The sequence below is a fragment of the Myotis myotis genome, unplaced genomic scaffold (assembly GCF_014108235.1).
Source record: "Myotis myotis isolate mMyoMyo1 unplaced genomic scaffold, mMyoMyo1.p scaffold_m19_p_8, whole genome shotgun sequence".
Classification (NCBI taxonomy): Eukaryota; Metazoa; Chordata; class Mammalia; order Chiroptera; family Vespertilionidae; genus Myotis; species Myotis myotis.
In genome coordinates this window covers 31,997,705-32,014,103 of record NW_023416390.1, presented here as the reverse complement: position 1 = coordinate 32,014,103, position 16,399 = coordinate 31,997,705, and the positions used below count along the sequence as shown (strand labels likewise).

The following is a 16,399-nucleotide window of genomic DNA, read 5'->3' as shown; positions in this document are numbered from 1 at the left end:
TCTATTTAAGCTTGTCCCGATGGAGTTAATGAGAGAGTCACTAACCGGGATCTCCTGTTGGGCAGGGTGCAGGGAGGGGGCGATTGTCCCACACAGGAAGAAGCCACCTACCTTGGCTTCAAAGAAGTTCTTGGCACCTTTGACGCCCTCCAGGGCAACATCGATCTCAGACAGCTTGGCCAGGGACATCAGCCCACTTTCCTCCTGCAGCTCCCCTGCGGCGGCCTTGTGGAAGATGAGCAGGAACTGTGGGGAAAGGTCAACATCGCTGAGAGATCGACACCATCCCCTTCGGCCCCACTAGATTGCTTACCTTTCTTAGTATTTTCTAAGAAATCCTTATAGCTCTGTCTCTCCACTTTTGTTCATGGTCATTTTTGACTTTCAAAAATTTTACATAAAATCTATCAAACTTTTTCTTGTTTCTCACCAGTGTTGTGCTTAGAAAAACCTTCCTCGCCACCAGGGTTATAGAAACAATCACCCATGTTTTTTGTCTACTGCTTTAATGACTCCCCCTTTTTTTTTAACATGTAAATATTTAATCTCTGAAATTTATTCTGATCTATCATGCGACGTTGATCATTAACCTTATTTTCCTCCAAATGGTTAGTTAGTAATCCCCACATCATTTATTGAATAATCCATCTTCTTCTTCCAGATTCAAAATGTGACCTGAATGAGTTAATCTTTAAAGCCAGCCTGTGCCAAAGCCTCCGTAGAATGCATTTAAAAATAAATAAATAGGCTAAGCTGAAAAGGTTGGTCCCCCAGCTTTCCGTCTTTCTCCCCCAAGTCAATTTTATGGCTTTCAACTTCTCTTCTTTAAAGAATTTTTCTGAATGTATTTGTCAATAATGGCTACCCAACTTCTACCATTTATTTTTCATTGGAAAGAATATGAGTTATGCATTCCACATCAAAGAGGCTCCTCCAGGTTTTCATGTGCTACCTACAATATAGGGAAATTCCAGGTTCTTTTTCATGACCTTCTTCTCCAGAGAATGGCTTCCCAAGGGAAAAGAACATTATCTAAAGTATAGTGAGAGGTAAAACACCTACAACAGGCTCTCCAAATTCCACCTGGGGTGTCTTTTACTGCCAAGACTCTTAATTCCTAGAGAGAAGTGTCTTTCATTAAGTCAAAGTTTCAACCTCCTCACCCTGGCCAGTGTGGCTCAGTTGGTTGAGCATTCCCCCATGCAGGGATGGGTGACAGGTTCGATTCCCAGTCAGGGCACATGCCTGGGCTGCAGGCTTGATCCCCAGTAGGGGGTGTCAGGAAGCAGCCAATCAACCTCTATGTTGTTGTTGTTTTTCCCCTCTCTATCTAAAATCAATAAAAACATATTAAAAAGAAAAAGTTTTAACCTCTACCACCACCACCCCAAAAACCTTGCTAATAAAACTTTCTTTGTAATTCTTGCTTTGGGGGTCTTGACTCCACTATGGTCATTGCTGAAAGCAAAGCTATGGATGAAGCAAGATGTGCAGGGACACGCAGCTTTGCAGCGGCTCAGTAGCAACACGATGTTCATCCACCCGCAACCTCAAACTCTCTCACTAGAGGCCGGCAAAGACTCCGTTTGCTGCAGACTATCAGAGCCCAAACACTGGCTCCAGAGGCTTGGAAAATACTAAGTATACTTATATGAAAGCTATATATGATATCAGCTCTATCACTGAATATAAAGACACTTCGGTGTTTCATTTTATATGTCTGAGAGTCAAATTCAGGTACTATAAAAGAATTAATACATACATATTGGCTGTAAAACGAAAAAGAAAAAAAGCCTGTTGAAGGAAGTGAGGTCCGCAAGAGTAGAAGGGAGGGCAAGGGGGTTTGGGGACGGTTGTGGCCGGGCTCTCATAGAAGAGACAGAAGCAGCAAAGACTTCAATGCTGCAAATGTGAGCCGCTCCAGGAGGGAAGGAGGGAAGTATCTGTCCCTTGTCCCTCGGTACCCTGCCTGTCTTTAAAGCATTTAGTTACAGAAGCCGCCCGCCCCCCCCCCCCCCCCCACACACACACATTGCTCTGTAAAGCACACACAAAAGCAGGTAGCTTCTCCACACCAGCCATTCCCTTGGGCCCAGGGAGGCAACCCAGGAAAGACAGAACCTAGCAACAACCCAGGTGACCCTGGGGCGGCCTCTCACATCCGCAGTGGAGATGACAATGTTCCTCTGTGTTTACAAAATGGCTTAAAGTATTCCTCGTGGGTCTTTTCCCAGAGCAGACCCCAGCCTGGCCTCGTATGCTCACTCTGCCAGCTCAGCAGATGACCAAGAGGAGCCCTGTCATTGCTTAGGGGCCCCCATCCCCGCCAGTTAAAGAAGATTAAAAGTCCAGCTCAACCTGAAAATGTGCAGCCTTCCGAAAGCAAGCCAGACATTCTCATTTAATTTTATTACAATCACCAACTCCTGAATGGTAATTTCTCTAACTGCCCAGCCTTGTTTGTCTTCCTATTTATAGTCCACAAAGACTGGTATGTTGTGGGGAATTGGAAAGTGTCCTAGCTATGAGCAAAGAGCGGGGGAGGGAAGGAGAAACAGAAAACAAAGAAACAGAGAACTGTCAAAGCTAAAAGCAATTTCAGATTCAAGCTATAAAATGCTCCTGATAAGTTTAGGAAATTTTAAATTTCATGGCTCTAGCTTGATATACAAACATATTTTCATATTAGTTAGTTAGAGCTCAAAGTTTGCAAGTAACAGAAACAAACTTGGCTTAATCAAAAAGGGGGTAGTCATTGTATAAAATGATATCTCAAAAAAGTCAAGGGTAGCCCCCGCCAGGTGGCTCAGTTGATTGGAGCATCATCCCTCTCACTAAAAGGCTGAGGTTCAATCCCCCTTGAGGGCACATACCTAGGTTGCAGGTTTGATCCCCAGTTGGGGTTACTGGAGGCAACCGGTTGATGTTTCTCTTGCATATCAATGTTCCTCTCTCTCTCTTTCTCCCCCTTCCTTCCTCTCTCTCTAAAATCAATAAAAATATATCCTCAGGTGAGGATAGAGATAGAACTGCTAACTTTGTTCCATCCTTACGCTTCTTATGTGTGTCTGCACGCACACACAAACCTCAAATGCAAATAATATTTTACAGACAGTTTAGTAATCTGCTTTTGTCCTTACTTTTTTAAATATTGGTTTGTTTGTTAATCCTCACCTGAGGATATTTTCAGTGGAAGGGAGGAGGAGAGACAGAGAGAGAGAAACATCAATGTCCCATTGATTGGTCAGGCCCGTGCGGGGATCAAGCCTATACCTAGGTATGTGCCCTTGATCAGAATCGAACTGGGACCCTTCAGTCTGCATGCCAATGCTTTATCCACTGAGCCACACTGGGTAGGGCTTGTCCCTACTTTTTACATTGTCAACAATTGTTCTCTGGTCATGAAACACTGTGTTGCATCATCATTTTTAATGGTTCCTTGTATGCCATTTTCTAAAATGCCCTTAATGTACATGCATTATTTTCATAACTGGAAATGAAAAGGTGTAAGAGGAAGACAAATTTCCTTGTATGTTTGGGAAAAGCAGCAAAATAATACTTAACAGAGACCTACCTTTTGTATCAAAGAGCTTTACTTGGGTGTGACTTGCTTGGGAGAGTTAAAGAAAGGTAAGCACCTACTAAGTGCCAGGTTTTGAGAAAGGAACTGAAGATGTGAGCAATTTTGTTTCCTGGCAACCCCTGTCCCATGTGATGATGGTAAGTCTGTTGACCATGGTGCCCTGTGGCATATGACCTGGCCTTAGCCAATAACAGTCCCCAATCATTGAATGCAATGATTGGTCTAGGACAGTGATGGCGAACCTATGACACGCGTGTCAGAGGTGACACACGAACTCATTTTTTTGGTTGATTTTTCTTTGTTAAATGGCATTTAAATATATAAAATAAATATCAAAAATATAAATCTTTGTTTTACTATGGTTGCAAATATCAAAAAATTTCCATATGTGACACGGCACCAGAGTTAAGTTAGGGTTTTTCAAAATGCTGACACGCCGAGCTCAAAAGGTTCGCCATCACTGGTCTAGGACGTGGGCGTGCATTCCTAGTAGGGCCAATCGGAGGCCTTCCTCTAGGGCTGGTATGAAAAGAAGCCCTCTGTTCACTGGGGTTGCTAAACCGGGGCACGGAGCCTTGGAGCTGCTGTCCGCCATCTTGCAGGTGCTGGGACGATGCCCTGTGTAGAAGTAGAAGATGAGGTGGACATGGAAGAAAGCACAGTCAAGATGTCGAGATATGGCAAGAGAATGACCCTGGATTACTTGTATCTAATGCATGTCTACTTCTTCATCTCCCAGGCATGCAAACCAATAGTTATTTGATTTTTCTCATTTACATTAGTTGGCATTCTCTTCCTGTCACTTACAACTAAGAGTTCTGATACAGGCAAAGGAAGAGAACTTGGTTCTCCCAACGGTCCTGAAGAAAAGCTATCAACACTCCCCTATTAAGACAGAAAAACTGAGGCACAGAAGGAAAATAACATGCTGAAGTTCTGCAGCTTGTGTGAGACTGAGGTCTGACAGCAAACCTCCCTCCATAAGCTCAGCGTGGTAACAGCAAGTGAGCCTATACCTCTGGAGGTATAACTGCTAGAGGTGGGACCATATAGGGCTCCGAACTGACAAAGGAATGGATGCAAAGGTCACTGAGCTCTGTAGGCAGGTTGAAAACCCACCATGAAACCCTTGGAGATGTCCAGTTCTCTACTGTCCACCGTCTGTGGTAAATGGCCAAACCAGCATCTCCACAGCTAACCAAGCATCCTGGACTCCAGGAAGAGCAAATTTGGGGGGCCCTTTGGTAAAACTCAGGGCAGGGATTGTGTTAGCGCAGTTGGTGACTTGCACCGACCTCTCAACACCCTTCAACACCCTCTCGATTTCTGTTCCCCAGAGATCCCAACTTTGCCACAGAAGCTCTTTCCCCAGCATTGCCTCCAAAGCTTCACCAAGCAAAAGCTTTTACCTTCTACACCCCAGGGGCACCCGGGTAGGAAAGAGTCAGTGCCCAGTACCACACATGCATGACATAAATGAACCAAAGGCAGGTGAGGGAGCAGGAGGGACAGGTGGAAAGGCGACCATGTCGAGTGACACATGTGACATACAGGCTGCAGCTCAGGTCCAGCCATGGGCTGGGGCCTGATTTCAGGCAACTGCTGACCTTTTCAGCCCTCTAGCTCCCAGCTCTGTGATGAAGGCTGGACCGGATTATCCTAGTTGTGGCGGGGGGTTATGCCCAACACAGGTTTTCTGTGATCTTCCATCTCCACATCTACCAGTTCAGAAAGGAAGCGATGGAAGAACCTGGAGTTGATTTGTGGGCAGTGAGAGGCAAGGCCAGTTTCATCACAGCTGGGCAGGGACTTGTGGATGCCAGTCAACTGCAAAGACCCTAGGAAGAGCCTCCAAGGCCCTATCTAGCCTGGACAGAAGACCAGTATTCGGTCAAAGTCACCATTGGAAAGCAGGATGCTGGCGCTCCACTGTTTCTGGAATAACCAAGGGTAAACACCAGGAAGGACAGTCTCTCTATGTCTGGCCCCTGAGGGATCAGCTGAGTCACTCACGCCTGAGAACAGACTGCAGTAGGTGGGCTAATGGCCCGAGCCTTCAGCCCGGATGTTGTCCCCAGGTTATTCTAATTCCAGGCCACTCTGACACACCTAGAGGCCTTTCAGTAAAACTCAAACATGTAAGACATGGAATTCCCTTTCTTCTGGGGTTGCATCCTTACCCCAGGAGGAACCCAATGGCCTTGAGCCTCCTCCCCACCTGCCAAACAGAAATGGCCGTATCACCCACAGGGGGCAGCCTGTGAAGCTGTGTGCACTCTATCAGGAAAACATCTGCACATACAAAATTTTGCCTGCAGTTTCAGGGTTCAAAGGCCAAAAGGACCATTCCTTTTAGAGAGAGAGTGGAAGAGAGAGAGAGAAAGAGAGAGAGAGAGAGAGAGAGGGAGAGAGAGAGAGAGGGAGAGAGAATGAATGAAAGAGAAGAGAGATTGATTTTTTGTTCCACTTATTTATGCATTCATTGGTTGCTTCTTATATGTGCCCTGACTGGGGATAGAACCCACAATCTTAGGGATGTGTTCCATCCAACTGAGCTAACCGGACAGAGCAGCCTTTTTTTTTTTTTTTTTTTTTTTTTTTTTTTTTACTATTTTTAAATGCTTACTATAACAATGAAAAGTTTTTAATATATATTTTAAAAAGTATAAACTTATATAACCACCAAAACTTTGTACCCAGAAATACCTACTATGAACATTTTGGTGAACATCCTTTCAGATTTCTCGATACTTATACCACTTTACCCAAATGAGGTTAACCTACCCACACTTTCTTTTTTTTTCCCCAATTGATTTTAAAGAGAGGAAGGGAGAGAAAGAGAGAGCATTGATGAGAGAGAGAAACATGGATAGGTTGCCTCCCACATATGCCCTGATAGGGGATTGAACCCGCAACCTCAGTATGTGCCCTGATGGGGAATCGAACCTGTCACCTTTTTAAAAAATATATTTTTTTTATTGATTTCAGAGAGAAAAAGAGATGGAGAGCAAGATAGAAACATCAATACTGATAGAGAATCATCCTGCACACCTCCTACGGGGGATTGAGCCCACAACCTGAACATGTGCCCTGACATGGAATCAAACTGCAACCTCCTAGTTCATAGGTTGGTGTTCAACCACTGAGCCACACTGGCTGGGCCGAACCCACCACCTTCTCGTGTACAGGACAATGTTCCACACAACTGAGCTCCCTGGCCAGGGCCACACTGACTTTCAGTCTCCTTACTGAGCATCTCCCCATGGCAGAGCTGAGATTCACTAACGCCTTAAACTGTTTTTACAAGCAGAACTGTGGATTAAAGACCCAAACACTGCTCTAGAGAGGCCCAAGCCATTTGGACTCCAGGAGACGGTAAATCTGAGGGTGCCCTCAGGGACACCCCCCTCCAGGGGCTCAGGACCGCAGGACACAGGTACCTCACGGAAGCTGAGCTTGCCGTCCAAGTCCTCGTCCACCTCCTTGATCATGCTTTTCAGGCCCAGGTGGGTCTGGGGGGCCCCCAGCTTCTCCATCATCAGCTTCAGCTCCATCAGGTCGATGAAGCCGTCCCGGCCGGCATCGTACCTGCAGGGCCAAAGGAAGTACACTGATGAGGCATGCCACAGCCAGGGCGAAAGATCACCGTCACTCTCCCGATGTGTGAGTCTTTTTTGGCCTCACTTGTTGAAAAGCAACTCAAATACCTCCTGCTTCGCAGCACCTGGATCACCGCATCAGAAGGGACCACCTTCCTCAAAACACCTTTGGGCCGGAACCGGTTTGGCTCAGCGGATAGAGCGTCGGCCTATGGACTGAAAGGTCCCAGGTTCGATTCCGGTCAAGGGCATGTACCTGGGTTGCGGGCACATCCCCAGTAGGAGATGTGCAGGAGGCAGCTGATCGATGTTTCTCTCTCATCGATGTTTCTAACTCTCTATCTCTCTCCCTTCCTCTCTGTAAGAAATCAATAAAATATATTTAAAAAAAAAAAAAACACCTTTGGGAACTGCTATGATTCACAGTGGATCTTGTATGACATGTTTGTTTTAATGACTTATCTCGATAAGTGGGCCATCATTTTTTGAGGATGAAAATGTGCCTCGTTACCTTTATTCCCCCCATTTCTGTCAATAAACATCAACTGAATCTCCTGATACTGGACAACCGACGAGCTGCAGGAATGCGCCCCATGGACCCACTATATTCACAGGGAGCAACCAGAGATTCCAGTAGCCTCCCCTCGGGTTTCTCTACCCCCATTTCCACCAACCCCTCCTCTCATCCTTCTGTCTCCTGCTTATGCTTCCTGCCCTTGCACGAGGCCGTGAATCAGGCTTGGTCACTGCACTCTGGCTTTATGCTTTGCCCTCTAGCTCACTCATCTAGTCTCCAGTTCTGAATGGTCACTTTTGTGTGAGGGACAGCTGAGAGAGGTCCCAGCTCTGCCCTCTTGTCTGAGTTTTAACCACAGAGCCAGCACCTCTGCTGGTTGTCCCTCGAGCCCCCCATCCCTCTGCCTGGAAACAAACCCAGCCACCCCACGTGGGGATCCAGCCCTGCCCTCTACTCCAGAATGCCTCGGTCAGCCAGTAGGGCCTTCTTTAGCCTCTGGCCTCTGCTTTCTCCTGACACTCCACCTGCCTGCTCTACACACTTGGACTATTACAGCATTTTCTCACAGACTCCCTGGCCTCCTTCCTTCAAGTCCATCTTATTTTCTGCTGCCCAGAGTTCTCTCTTTGCTCTCTTACTTTAAAAAACATTATTCATGCATAATCGCCAAAGGGTGGAAACAACCCACATATCCATTGACAAATGAGTGAATAAATAAAATGTGGTATATCCATACAATGGGATATGGCATATTTATACAATAGAATATTATTTACAATAAAAAGGAATGAAATTATGATACATGCTGCGACATGAATGAACCTTGACAACATTATGCTAGGGTTGAAATAAGCCAGACACAAAAGACAAATACTGCACAATTACATTTAGATGAGGTATCTAGAATTCATAGCAATAGAAAGTAGAACAGTGGTTGGCAGGGAGTGGGGGAATGAGGAGTTACTGTTTAATGGACTAGAGCCACTATTTTCAACCAGTGTTCAGCGGCACACTGGTGTGTCATAAGAGTTTTTAAAACATGCAATACCTGACATATCATCAGGGGCACTGACCTCTTTTCCCTTAAATTGTCTAAGAAAAAAATGACAACAACCAACACAACAATAACTGTCTGGTGTAAATGACAGTTATACCTAATTTTGTTGTTGTTGTTGTTGTTAGATTGGCAAAAAAAAATTTTTTTTTTTTTGGTGTGCCATAGAATTTTAGTAATGAGTTTATGTGTGCCATGAGATGAAAAAGGTTGAAAATCTCTGGGCTAGAGTTTCAGTTTGGGATATGAAAAAGTTTCTGGAGACGGATGGTGGTAATAGTTACAGGAGAATGTGAATGTACACTTAATGGTTAAGATGGTAAATTTTATGTGTATTTTAGCACTTTAAAAAATTAAATTAAAAAAAATCTGGTTTCTTCACTATCTCGCCCTTCCCCCAACCTAACAACAAAAGCCCACCATTGTTGGGAACCACACCACCACCCACCAGGAATTACAGCCTGTAGGCAACCAGAAATCCATCTCTGTGGGCTGGAGGTATTCTGAGGCCCACGGGGTCGGGCTGGAGACGAGGCCCGTACTCCTCAACATGATCTGTTCCAGCCACAGTGGCTGACTCATGCCAATCCTCCCACCCAGAACACACCACCCACCCACCCCTGACTCTCTACAGTGGCCTTTCTATACCCCAGAACTCTGGAAGCTGCCCCCTTCTCTCCTCTGATCTCCAACAACACCCACTGCCTGTCCCCCTCTGGAACTCGCTGATGCGACCTCCTTCTGCATGGCATCTTCTAACTCAAGCAGCTCTGTGCTCTCACTAAGCACTGCCTCCTTGCCTAGAAGAATCACAGTACAAGTGCTACTGGGTGCAGGCGAGACCCTTCGGTCTGCTGGTGACTCCAAGGGACACTTAAGGACAAGATAGGTGTTCCAGGTCTGGAATGAGCAAGGTTCTTCCGGGTTTCCAGGAAGGGGGCAGAGTATATGAATCACAGATGGACCAGTCCAGGATCTAGTATTACCAAAGGATGGTTTCTGAGCCCTTTACAAAGGAAGCAATGATTGCCATCAGTTCAATAAATATAATTCAGGGCCTTATTTACTTGGTTTTAACTTCTTTTTAAAGTAACGGCTTTATTGAGATATAATGTATATCATAAAATTCATTTTTAAAATTTGAATTCACAAGATTGTGTAGCCACCATCACTATTTAATTCCAGAACATTTTCGTCACCCAAAAATAAATCTGTATGGTTATTCCCATTCTCCTCTCCCCCACACCACCCCCTAGCAACTGCTAGTTTGCTTTCTGTCTTTATGTATTTGCCTATCTGGACAGTTCAGATAAATGAAATCATACCATATGTGACCTTTTGTATCTGGTTTCTTTCATTTAGCATAATGTTTTCAAGGTTCATCCATGTTGTGGCATATGTGAATCGGTATTTTATTCCTTTTTATTTATTGCCAAATAATGTGCTATTGTATAAATACACTATACTTTATTTATCCAGTCATCAATTGATAGACATTTGAGTTGTTTCCACTTTTGGTTGTTATAAACAATGCTGCTATCACACTCACGGACAAGTTTTTGTGTACACATACATTTTCATTTCCCTTAGGTATATATCCAAGAGTGGAATTGCTGAGTCACATGTTCATTTGCTTTTGAAACAAGATTGTCAAGCTAGTCCAACAGAAAGCCATGGCTAACCTGTTATCTCTGCCAGGGTGAGCAAGGCCCCTCTGATAGGCTGCTGGGGGAAAGATAAACAGGTCATAGATGCCTATACAATTAGGTGGGTTTGCTATTGGGTGTAGAGCAACCTAGAAAGGGTGCCAACTATCACATTTGCTGGTGACACAAAGCTGGGGCAGAAGCAAGGCCCAAAGATCTCAGCAAACTGGTGATGTCCAGGGATATATCAGAGCAAGGAAGAGCTCATATTACCTAGCAATTCCACTTCTGGGTATACACCCAACAGTATTGAAAGCAGGGACTTGGCCCAGCCAGCATGGCTCAGTGGTTGAACGTCAACCTATGAACCAGGAGGTCACGGTTTGATTCCTGGTCAGGGCACATCCCCAGGTTGCAGGTTCAGTTCCCAGTGTAGAGCATGCAGGAGGCAGCTGATCAATGATTTTCTCTCGTCATTAATGTTTCTCTCTCTTTCTCCCTTTCCCCTCCTCTCTGAAATCAATAAAAAAATATTTTTTTAAAAAAAAGAAAGCAGGGACTCAAACCTGTTTATAGCAGCATTATTCATAATAGTCAAAGGTGAAAACAATTCAAATGCCCATTGATGGATGACTAAATAAACAAAATGTGGTGTGTACTTACAGTGGGATATTATTCAGTTTTAAAAAGGAAAGAGCCCGGCCAGTGTGGCTCAGTTGGTTGACCGTCAACCCATGAACCAGGAGGTCATTGGTTCGATTCCTGGTCAGAGCACATGCCTGGGTTGCGGGCTCAATCCTCAATAGGGGGCAAGCAGGAGGCAGTCAATTGATGTATCTCTCTCATTGATGTTTCTTTCTCTCTATCCCTCTCCTTTCCTCTCTAAAAATCAATAAAAACATATTTAAAAAAAAGAAAATGAAAGGAAATTCTGGCACATGCTACAACATGGACAAATACTGTATGATTCCACTTATATGAGGTACCTAAAATAGACTCACAGAGACAGAAAGTAGAATGGTGGTGGGAATGGAATGGGGCACTATTATTTCATTGTTACTGTTAACAGAGTTTCAGTTTTACAAGATGAAAAGAATTGTGGAGATGGATGGTGGTGATGGTTGCACAACAACGTGAATACACATAATGCCACTGAAACTGTGCACTTAATAATGGGTGAAATAGTAAAATTTATACCTTATCACAATTTTTTTTAAAGGCAAGCTCACAAAACTAAGTCCTCCTCGCCCACTTCTCAGGTGCAGGTTTCGGAGGAAAGGGCTCAGTGGCCTGTGCAATGACATTTGGAGATTTGCCAGACGTCAGTGAGTTTGAGGGCTGCCCAAAACCCATGGGTAAAATTGTGATGGTGAGAAGGAAAAGTTCCCAATCCTGGATAAAGGGGGCGCAGTACTCCCCAGCCCACAATAGTCAGCTCCACTCCAGGCTGATCCCAACACCAGGGGACATGGGCCTGGTCAGTGGGGAGCACCCGGGAAGGGGGATGGTGTTTAAGACCCCACACCAGGATTAGGGTAGAAGGAACCTGGAGCACCTGGTGCCGGGAAGCAGAGAGCTGTCCTCAGATTGTGCGTTTACTACCCAGGAACCTTTCCGAAGGACGGCGAGGACTGGGCTCTGTGCGTGGCCAGGACAGAAGCGGCCTTAGCCAACACAAGGAAGAGCTCTCTGGCAAAAACAGGCGACTAGGAGGAGACCTGAGAAAGGAGAGCTCTTACAAACAGGCCACGGGGACAGTCTCCGTTACAGGGAGTCCTAGTCAAAGTAAACAGGCTTCTTTAGGTGGAACTTTCCAGAGCCTTCCATACGGTCATGTGTCTGAGACTTAGCAGAGGAAAACAGCACACAGACTCGTCTGATCACTGGTCTCTGCCTCTGGGAATTTCCACCGGAGGAGGCACAACGGGCAACCTGGGGTACCAAAGAGAATACTTTGGGAAACACTTCCTTGGGCAATTCCAGAAGGGCAACCAGTGAAACGACCAGGACAACTGCTTCCATGCTGAGATTTTGAATGAAATGGCCTCCACCCACTGCTCAGCCCACAGCGTGCATTCCACCAAAGTTTGCGGAGGAAACTAAAGTGATGAAGGGGGAGGGGTGCATTCAAGATGTGAACCGTTGGGGGCTGAAGCCAAGAGGGTTAGGATCTGGACACTAAGGAAGGAAAAGAGAAGGCAGGAAAGTAACAGCTCCAAAACTTAGGTGAAAAGACTGAGGAGGGCCAGAATGAAGAGGTAAGCAGGGGTGAGGATGGAGATAAGAAAAGATCAGGGAACAAAGTGGGAATTTGTCCTGGGGTGGGGGGCGGGGAGGGGCATGAGGAGGACCAGGGTCTCCCTGCTCCCCTAGCCTGGAGCGACATGCCTTCCCCTCCTCCTCCCCTGTCCCCCCTCCCCCACCCCCAGCACAGAGGGGCTGTGGATAGGAGGCCATGCGTGGGGAGGGGCTTGGAGACTTTCTTCTTGTTTTTCTCATCTGGATTCTGGTTGTGAGGAGTTCAGAAGGTTTAGAAAACCTTTATTTTAGGCCCGGAGGCTTCAAACATTCTCCAGGCCTAAGAAAAAGGGCAAATATGTCAGAAAGGGACTCAGCACAGACTGGAAACAGGCTAAGGAATTCCACTTGCTGTGACTGGGCTGGAAGTTTGGTTTGACCACTTTTTCCTGCCTGGAAGCAGAGCCCACCACCCAGGGGCAGATCCCAGACAGAAGAAAGAGCCGGAGCTGCAGCCGAGCAGCCCCGCAGCCACGCTGCCCCGCTGGGTCCCGCCGTGAGCCACCAGCTTGGCACAGGAATAGACAGTGTGTAGACAAAGAGGGGACATCTCCAAGGCCAAGAAAGACAGGGAAGTAAGGGGTCACGAGCCAGCCACCACCTCACTCCCAGGGACGCAGCAAAGGCTGCTTTCGTTGTTCCTGCTGGAAGCCCCAGCCAAGTGCCATCTCTGCAAGTCCTGGCAGGACTATAAAGTGATCCCAGGAGTGGCATCTTCACTCCTCCCCGTGGAGCTGGGATTGATCATTCAGACCGTCTAGGAGGGTTTGTCCACAGTCCCTTCCTTCAGGGCCTGCATTTGCAAGAGAGGCAAAAATCTTCCCAGGGCACCTTACTGTGTTATCTGCTCCTCTCCAAGGATCTAAGACTACCTACGTGTGCAGCACACACAATGGGATTCAAAGTGCCTAATAACTAAAACCGGCCTGCTTTGCAGTTCACGACGCATTGTCTCAGATTCTAATCCTTTTCATCTTTACAAGTCCTATGAAGAATTACTAATAGCCACCTGTTTCGTGTTTTATTGAGAGCTTACTAAGTGCCAGGCACTGTGCTAAATCACCTCGCTGCACTCCACAGTTCTGTAAAGTGGTGATTAGTCACCCACTTGACAGATGGTGACAGCTGAGGTAGGCAGCGAAGCCAAGTCCTGTGTGGATCACAATGAACCTGGGACTTCCAAACAGGAGCTTGGCTTTACATGGGCGTGGGGAACGCAAAAATGATCATTAACTGAGTTTATGCCATGTGGCCCTCCACTCGAAGGGAGGCCAGGGGGCACGGTGCCTACTCAATGTCCCAATGAACAGACCACTACTGCAACTGTGAGGTTTATATCTCTTACAGTTTATATATGAAGCCTGTGGCAGAAGTGACAGGAGCCACGTTGCTGCGTCCTGAATGTGGGTGGATTCTGATTTTGGTCTTAAAGCATGATGCTTTGGACTGCCCGAATCTGCAAAGTCATTCATTTTTGGCCAAGAGAATACTGATGTTGCCATCTTACAAACATCTGGAGAAAGTCTCACCAGCCAAGCCCTTCAAATAAATTTAAACTGATTTAAACCCCCAACACATCCTCTGAGGGATGTAGTACTGTTTGGCTGATGAAGAAACTAGGCCCATCAAGGTCAACCAGCCCAAGGTCACTAGACCTAGTGAGGTTAGCCAGGAGGACATCCATCCGGATGCCCAAGCCTGCAGCCCAACCCTGGGGCTGGGAGGCATGGCCACCGGAGGTAGGTTCTAGGGAAGGAAGATTTGATATCAGGCCAGTCCTTACACAATGCCAAGGTTGCCCCTCCAAGGACGGTTTGCAGAGACAGGTTAGCCAAAGCTAAGGTAGAGAGGAGTTTCTGGGGGAAGTCAAGTGTGAAAAAGGTAAGAGCCTTTCTGAAGGTTGTAAGATTCTCTACATTACTACCACATCCCATGGTGGGTGTGGCTACAGGTGCTGGAGGTGCAGACCCTGAGGGGAGGTGCCCAGGCTGGCCCAGAGGGTCCAACTACCTTCCTTAATGTGCTCAGAGGCCCTCTTCTCAAGCAACTGCAGTGTGGAAGCCCCTTTAGACAAGGCCGCTGAAAATCGCTCATCTTCCATCACACCTTTGGGGCCTGTGGGAAGGCGAATGAAGTTGGATATGTCCTCCTTATTCTAGAAAACTCTTTTGCTGCCTGCCCCATGAAAATGCTATCACGTTCCTTGCCATTGGAATCCGGCCTTGAGAAAAGGAAACGGCACCTAGAACAACCTGCCGGAGTCGGGCCCACCCGCACTGCCCAATCGGCAGGGCCACCTGCCAGGCATTGCCCCTGGAGACAGATGTCACTTCCCAGCACTGGGATGTGGGACCAGGTCACAGGGAAACCTGGAAGGGGAGGGCCTGGAGAGGGAGGGCCACCATGGCCCGGTGAGGCCCCGCAGGCAGAGTCCCAGCCCAGCCTAGCTGAGGCTTTCTCTCTCTCTACAAGCCTGGCCTAAACCTGCATTCACACCCCCACCATTTCAAACCATCAAAACATGTTCTTTTCCTCCCCACAGTTTACATCTTTCAAATGCTTGCAGGATTCTTAGAATTCCCTTAAGCCCTTGGCTCCCCCCTACTAATACCTTACCTCCTTTCTTTCTATAATTTAAATTTTAACCCAGCTTTTTCTTATTAAAGACAATCCAGGGTATTAAAGAAAAACCACATGTAATCCCAAAACCTAGCAAGCACCCTTTTGTGTTTCCTGGGGCTTCCCTCTAGCCCTCCTCGGGATTGGTGACCTTTCCCCACGTTTTTGCTTTAAAATGTCTTCAGTCCTGCCCTGGCCAGCGTGGTTCAGTGGGTTGGGCATGGTCCCGTGCACCAAAAGGTTGACAGTGGACTCCCAGTCAGGGCACTTGCTGGGCTTGCAGGTTCAATCGGGTAGGGGGCCTGCAGGAGGCAGTGGATGGATGATTCTCTCTCATCGTTGATGTTTCTATCTCTCTCTCCCTCTCCCTTCCTCTCTCTGAGATCAATAAAAAAAACACACATATAAATAAATATATTTTTAAATCTTTAAAATGTCCTCAGTCCCTGTCATCTGCATACTCTCCAGGTTTTGTTAGGGAGAGTCTCTGGTCCGAGCAGCACGGAGGATGGCCCTGCTGACACAGGCCGGGTTCAAGCCCAGCCCTGCCACTCACTTGGGAGAGGCCTGGGCTGGGGGCCCTCTGCAGACTGGGTGTGAGAGCCATCTGTGCCGTGCAGGGTGGGAGAGGGGCCAAACGGAGATAAGACGCCTGCACTGGCCCCTGCACCTGGGAAGCAGCCAGCACGAGGGAGCTATTTCTAAAAGCAGTGCCTGTCTGCAGCCACGAAGAGGAAGCCGACAGCTTCCAGGGCTTCTGCTCTGCATTGCTGCCCACACCCAACCAGGCCTCAAACAGGTTCCACCATCTTAGCATTCGGCAGGGAACGCAAATCCACAGCCCACGGGGCTCCCTGCGCTCAATCTCCACCAGCCCTTAGTGAGGGACCCCGCCTAGCCATCCTATGTCAGGGGATTAGGTCTGCTCCCAAGGGCCCACTCTTTACTGACTGGGGTAGGTCAGCAAGGCCAGGCTGAGATCTCTGAACACACAGCTGTGTGTGCCTATGACCTAGAAAAGCCCCCAGCCTGGCCAGAGGGGCCAGTGATGCCTAGTCCTCACCCCACCAAAGGCCCTAGCAA

At 47.1% G+C, this 16,399-nt stretch overlaps 1 protein-coding gene across 3 annotated transcripts in view; it reads right to left on the bottom strand.

Moving 5' to 3' along the window:
* Positions 1–16,399, bottom strand: part of EFHD1 (EF-hand domain family member D1) — a 40,721-nt gene that overhangs the window by 9,095 nt on the left and 15,227 nt on the right. For all 3 annotated transcript variants that reach the window (XR_004969501.1, XR_004969502.1, XM_036320339.1), the window contains exons 2-3: positions 7,024–7,171; positions 112–246 (exon numbers count right to left, since the gene is read on the bottom strand). Coding sequence is in view for 1 of the 3 variants with exons in the window: in XM_036320339.1 (XP_036176232.1) it covers positions 112–246; positions 7,024–7,171 (283 nt within the window). In the remaining 2 variants the exon portion in view is untranslated. The remainder of the gene's footprint in view (positions 1–111; positions 247–7,023; positions 7,172–16,399) is intronic.